Raw genomic sequence first — 6,000 nt, forward strand, 5'->3', positions numbered from 1 at the left:
TCGTCGCTTTGACTCTTGGAGCTGTGTCAGGCAGCCGCTCGAGACTCGACCAGCTCTTTGTGGCTGCCTTTATCTACTTCTTTATAGTATGGTCGTACTAACTTTGGCGGTGGGTCACATGCCGGTACCGCGCCCACGTACAACATGTGTTGGAGGAAGAACGGTCGCAAATGCACGAAGCTCGCGAGCAAAAGGCAAGTGCGTTGGCTGCTGGCTGTGCATGCGTTGTCGAGGCCAGACACATCCGCCAAGCATGCACAACATTCCGTGGTCAAGGTGCATCTTACATGGGTCTACCAACGTGGCGTTCGTAGCGCTGTTTCCAGGAACCAACGTCGACGTCGCAAGCCAAACACATGGCTCGGCCGCTCGTTCGATGCACGCAGAACAATTTCGTTAACCGTTTTCCCCACGAGCTCACTTGTTCTTTTTCCGCAATGGCGACATCCCAGAGGTTTGGTGTGTGCGACCTCGAAGAGCGCGTCTCGTACATCCAGTCGGCGACGCTCAGCACCAAGACACCCAACTATGCTCAGGCAAAGACACCCAACGAGCTCGAAAATGGCGCGCTCGTTGCCGGCGGTGCGCTCACGCTCCTGTCGCGGGAGGCCGTCGCGCTCTTCTCGCAGTACTTTGCGATCGGTATCATCTACGGCATGCTCCCGGGCCTTCAGTACCCGGTGTTCAACAACTACTTGCGCATGGAAGGCTACCAAACGTCGGCGTACAGCGTGCTCGTCGCGCTCGGCTGGTCGTTCAAGGTCTTCTTTGGCATGCTCTCGGACTGTGTCCCGATTTTTGGCTACCGCCGCAAGCCGTACATGCTTCTGGGGTGGACACTGGCGACGGTCTGCCTCTGCGTCATGACGTTCACACCGTTCGGCGCGCCGTACTGCGACGGTCGCTTCACCAAATGCCCAAGCGTGACGCCCCCGATCGCCAACCTCACACGCGACGACAAGCTGCAATACTACAACTTTGACGCGCCCAACGGCGGTACCAAGTTTATCGTGCTCTCGGTCATCGTCGGCTTTGGCTACGTCATGGCCGACTGCGCGGCGGATGCGATGGTCGTCGAGTACGCCCAGCGCGAGCCCGAGGCCATTCGTGGCCGCACCCAGACAGCAATCTACACGAGCCGCTACGTTGGCACGATGCTCGCGCAACTCTGCATCGCGTTCCTCCTCAACGGCAAGGTCTACGGCGGCTCGTTCGACTACGCCGTGACGCCGAATGTCATGTACGCCATCTGCCTCGGTCCATGCTTCCTCATCGTGCTCAGCACGCTCTTCGTCCTCGTCGAAGTCAAGTCAAACCGAACGCCGTTTGTAGAATGGGTCGAAAGCTTCTGGGGCCTCCTTCAGAAGCGCGTCATGTGGCAAGTGTGCGGCTTCAAGTTCATCAACCAAGTGTTTGCGTCCTTCTCCGCCACGCCGTCGACGCCGATCTCCAAGACGTGGGCGGGCGTCGAGCCCCTTAATGACTCGCTCTCGGGCGTCTTTGGCTCGCTCATCATCTCGGTCATCATGGTCATCGTCGGCAAGTGGGGTCTCCACTGGAACTGGCGCTACGTCATTGCGCTCGGTACGATCGGCATTCTCATCATTGACTCAATCGTGGTGTTTGTCACCGTCTGGAACATCTTTCGCAACCAGTGGTTTTTCAACGGCGTCGCGCTCGCCGAGAACGTTCCGTCCGGCATTCGCTTCATCGTCTCGACATACTGCGCTGTCGAGATTGCTGATGTCGGTAACGAAGGCGCGACCTACGGCTTGGTCACGACGGTCTCCAACTTGGCGTCGCCATTTGCGTCCGTGCTCTACAAGCTCGTCGACTCGTTCTTTGACGTTTCGCAGACCGACATCTCGCGCGACGACACCGCCGTGCGCTGGGAGGTCACGTACTGCTACCTCATTGCGTACGCCAGCAAGCTCTTCTCGCTCGTGTGGCTGTTCCTGCTGCCGCCCCAGAAGGCGGAGATGCAAGCGCTCAAGAAGCGCGGTGAGACGAGCAAGCTTGCCGGCGGTCTCCTCGTTGCCGTCTTTGTGGTCGCGCTCGCCTTCTCGGTGACGTCCAACTTTATGTCGATTTACCCATCCACCAAGTGCTACCGCATTGCCGGCGGCAAGGGCACCGTCAACGGCTCGTGCCCCAAGTAACCCAGTAGCGTTCACTCTAGTATTGCTCTTTATACATGTTGAACAACCAATGCTTTCGCCTTTGTCCAGCCGACGACTAGCTAAGATCTAATTGCATGGACCAATCGCATGCGACCTCACCAGCCGTGGTGCGTGTTCCGCCTGCCACGCCATAGACTATATATTTGTAGTGCATACATTAATGTAGTTGGTGACGTGGCGTCGTATTTGCCGAGTGCACCATCGACGCAGCGAATTCCGGTGATTTGATTGGTCGCCAATGTATCCGAGTGCAAGTTCGCGAATTCCAAACCCTTCGTTAACCAACTGCAAGGAGATCCGTGGACGGACCACCCGCCACCATCAATTGATCGACTGTCTCGACGACCAATGCGGACGACCCAGCGTGAGAAGGCGCCTATTCTCGGCGATAAGGGCGCAGCGTACGGAGCAGCGACCGCCTCAGTCGACCTCGAAGACGGCGGCGCGCTTGTGCCCGGGCACACGCTCTCGCTCATCTCGCAAGAAGCGCTCGCGCTCTTCTCGCAGTACTTTGCCATCGGCATTCTGTACGGCATGCTGCCAGGGCTCAAGTACCCGGTGTTCAACAACTATCTGCACATGGAAGGCTACCAAACATCGGCGTACGGCGTCCTCATCTACATTGGGTGGTCGTTCAAGGTCTTCCTCGGCATGCTCTCAGACTGCTTTCCGCTCTTTGGCTATCGCCGCAAGCCGTGGATGCTCCTTGGGTGGGCGATCGCGACCTTTGGACTCTGTCTCATGACCTTCTCGCCGTTTCCTGCGCCGTACTGCGACGACGCGTGTCTCGCCAAGATGGCCACCTTCAACGTTGACGCGCCCAACAGCGGCTTCAAATTCATTGTGCTCTCGGTCCTCGTCGGCTTTGGCTACGTCATGGCCGACTGCGCGGCCGACGCGATGGTCGTCGAGTACGCCCAGCGCGAACCCGCCGCGGTCCGCGGGCGCACACAAACCGCGGTCTACACGAGCCGGTACATGGGCCAGATGCTCGCGCAGTGCTCGATCGCGTTCCTTCTCAACGGACCTGCGTACGGCGGGTCGTTTACGTTTAGCGTGTCCCCGAATGTCATGTACGGCATCTGCCTCGTGCCGTGTGCGCTCATCGTGCCCAGCACGCTGCTCTTCCTCGTCGAAGTGCCCTCCGCCAAAGTCTCGTTTGCCGACTGGGTGGCCAACTTTTGGGGCCTTCTCCAGAAGCGCGTCATGTGGCAGATCTGCGCCTTCAAGTTCCTCAACTCGGCCTTCTCGAGCTTTGCGGCAACGCCAAGCGCACCCATTGCGCGGACGTGGGCGGGCGTCGAGCCTGTCAACGACGCCATCGCCGGTGTCCTTGGGTCGCTTCTCATGTCGGTCATCATGGCCGTTGTCGGCAAGTGGGGTCTGGCCTGGAACTGGCGCTACGTCATTGCGCTCAGCACGATCGGTATCATCCTCATTGATGCACTCGCCGTGTTTGTGACGGTCTGGGACGTCTTCCGCAACCAGTGGTTCTACAACGGCGTCGTCCTCGCCGAGAAGATCCCCGACGGCATCCGCTTCATGGTGGCGTCCTACTGCGCCGTCGAGATCGCGGACGTCGGCAACGAAGGCGCCACGTACGGGCTCGTGACGACGGTCGGCAACCTTGCGACGCCGTTCGCCTCTGTCTTTTACAAGCTCGCCGACTCGGTGTTTGATGTGACGCAAACAGACATTGCCCGCGACGACGACGTGGTCAAGTGGCAAGTGACGTACTGCTTTCTCCTCTCGTATGCAGTCAAGTTGGCCGCGCTCCTCTGGCTCTTCCTGCTGCCGCCGCAGAAGCAAGCGCTGCAGCAGATGAAGAAGAGCGGCGGTTCGAGTCGCCTTGCGGGCGGGATCGTCGTCACTGTCTTTTGCTTTGCCCTTGCTTTCTCCGTGACGACCAACTTTATGTCGATCTACCCCGCAACCAAGTGCTACCGCATTGCTGGCGGCCAGGGCACCGTCAACGGCTCGTGTTTCTAATTTCATCTTTGTACTCGCTTTTGATAGTGTCTGCGTGTGTTCTTCATGCGCCTATTGTTTTTACGGGTGAGTATGGGGACTGCCGGCGCGGAAGGGTTGCGGGCAGCGCGACCGATCCGATTCCTAAAAACCAACTACCGACGACGTGCTGTGTGTATGGACAAAGCTATTAGTCGACGCGTCCATGGATCAGCCTCGTGGGATGTGAAGATCGCACTCAACCCGTGTCGAAAGTGAACCCGATACCATGGATCTTCTGAGGGAGCCACGACTTGAGGCAAATCTCGCAGAGCGCGTTGGGCTAGTGTGTCTCATCTGAAAGCATTTGATTGAGCGAACGACAGTCCGCAGCAACGTGTTGCGAGCGGTTCCGATAGCCTTTTAGGTAGCAGCCTACACCAACGCGAGGCCAAGATGCAAAATCGTCGCAGCGTTTGCTTATCGTTGGCTTCTTCGTAAGGAGCGACATCGTTTGACGGCTTCGCTCGACCATTACGGCCGGAGCACTTCGGAGCGGTCCCAGCGTCACTTACTTGTGTGTGTTCTTTGTGATTAGAGCGCCGACATGACGGGCAATTGGTCGTCTCGATCGACGCCGAGACGCCTCCATTATGCGCAGTAAGTCTAAGTGCGCGGTCGAGCCGACGCGACTGGCTCCCCTCGTTATGCCGCGACATCACCTTGGACGCACTCTATGACCGCGCCCGAAGGTCAGGAGACCTAATATTGAACACGGGACACGGATGGTACGAGCTGGAGAGTATGAAGGACCCTCTGCTGCATCCACCTCATACAAGCCGTCATGCGCTATCGTCGGCATGGCTGCCTCATTCAGGCGCTGCTTAAGCTAACGTACCTCTGGTCCCGTTGACTATCATTTCTTAGGCCCTTCTTGGGCCCTCCTAAGACTGTTCTTAGGCGAGCCTATGCCAATGGAGTTGGTGGACGGGCACCTGTGTTGCCAGCATTCGCGTCTTCATCGAGGCTTTTGCCAGCACTATGCAAGCGTGTACTAGTACCAAGGATCAACACGCTCGTGTCGCGATCGGACGGGAGAATTTTTGGCCGAGCGTTCTGGCGGGAACGGCACATAATGATTTCGGCCAAATCAGATACTGCCATCATCATGAGCACTGAGTTGGTGGTTGGCTACTCGTAGTACTACGTCCTATAGCAGCTTGAGGGGAAAAGAGTGGCGCGCATGCATTGTGGCAACGTGGCGCGGCGAGTAAACGCCCTATATTGGTACCATTGGTCGCAGTAGGTCTATGACGGTATTTGCGCTGGTGCCAAAATCACTCGCAACTCAGATCGCAACAAACGTAGCACCACCCAGCTCAGCGGGAAGAGACGGCGTCAGCAGTGATTTTTCATTGCACGGCGGCGTAAAAGAACATTGAAGACAACAGAAGTAGATCTGAGCACGCGCAACCCACGACCTGCAAGGGGACACGTTAGAAGGACTTGGCGAGCTCGACGAGAACGAGTACTTGGCAAGCCTCATGACCAATCCCGCCGCTGCCTTTAAAGTATTTTCAAGGCCCAGAGCGCTTGGTATCGATCACCTTGTGACGGAAACGCGGGTGCTTGTGCAGCCAGCCACCCATTGAGCGCAAGGGAAAAAGTTGAACGAACTATCTGAGTTGGACGGTGGTTGATCGCGCTGCATGTTGTTCGCCTTCTGTGCGCCCGATACAAAAACCAAGTGCTACGACCACACGCAACATCGTGGATGCTACGGCAAGCTCCGAAGCTCCATAGAAACCTGTTGCATCTGGTGAAAACTTGAGGCGAAGTTGACCTTTGCGTCCACGTCACACCGTTACGATCC

The 6,000-nt window shown here is 57.5% G+C and overlaps 2 protein-coding genes across 2 annotated transcripts; both read left to right on the forward strand.

Annotated features, from left to right (window-relative positions):
- The first annotated feature begins 415 nt into the window (after positions 1–415).
- SDRG_13147 (hypothetical protein) lies at positions 416–2,227 on the forward strand. Its single transcript, XM_008619229.1, has one exon. It carries the CDS (start codon positions 438–440, stop codon positions 2,157–2,159), a length of 1,722 nt encoding a protein of 573 aa, XP_008617451.1. The 5' UTR covers positions 416–437; the 3' UTR covers positions 2,160–2,227.
- Positions 2,228–2,455: 228 nt separating this feature from the next.
- Positions 2,456–4,198, forward strand: SDRG_13148 (hypothetical protein). Its single transcript, XM_008619230.1, has one exon. The coding sequence runs from the start codon at positions 2,529–2,531 to the stop codon at positions 4,167–4,169; it is 1,641 nt and encodes a 546-aa protein (XP_008617452.1). The 5' UTR covers positions 2,456–2,528; the 3' UTR covers positions 4,170–4,198.
- The last annotated feature ends 1,802 nt before the right edge of the window (positions 4,199–6,000 follow it).

Source organism: Saprolegnia diclina (genome assembly GCF_000281045.1).
Source record: "Saprolegnia diclina VS20 unplaced genomic scaffold supercont1.56, whole genome shotgun sequence".
In the NCBI taxonomy this organism is placed as follows: domain Eukaryota; phylum Oomycota; class Saprolegniomycetes; order Saprolegniales; family Saprolegniaceae; genus Saprolegnia; species Saprolegnia diclina.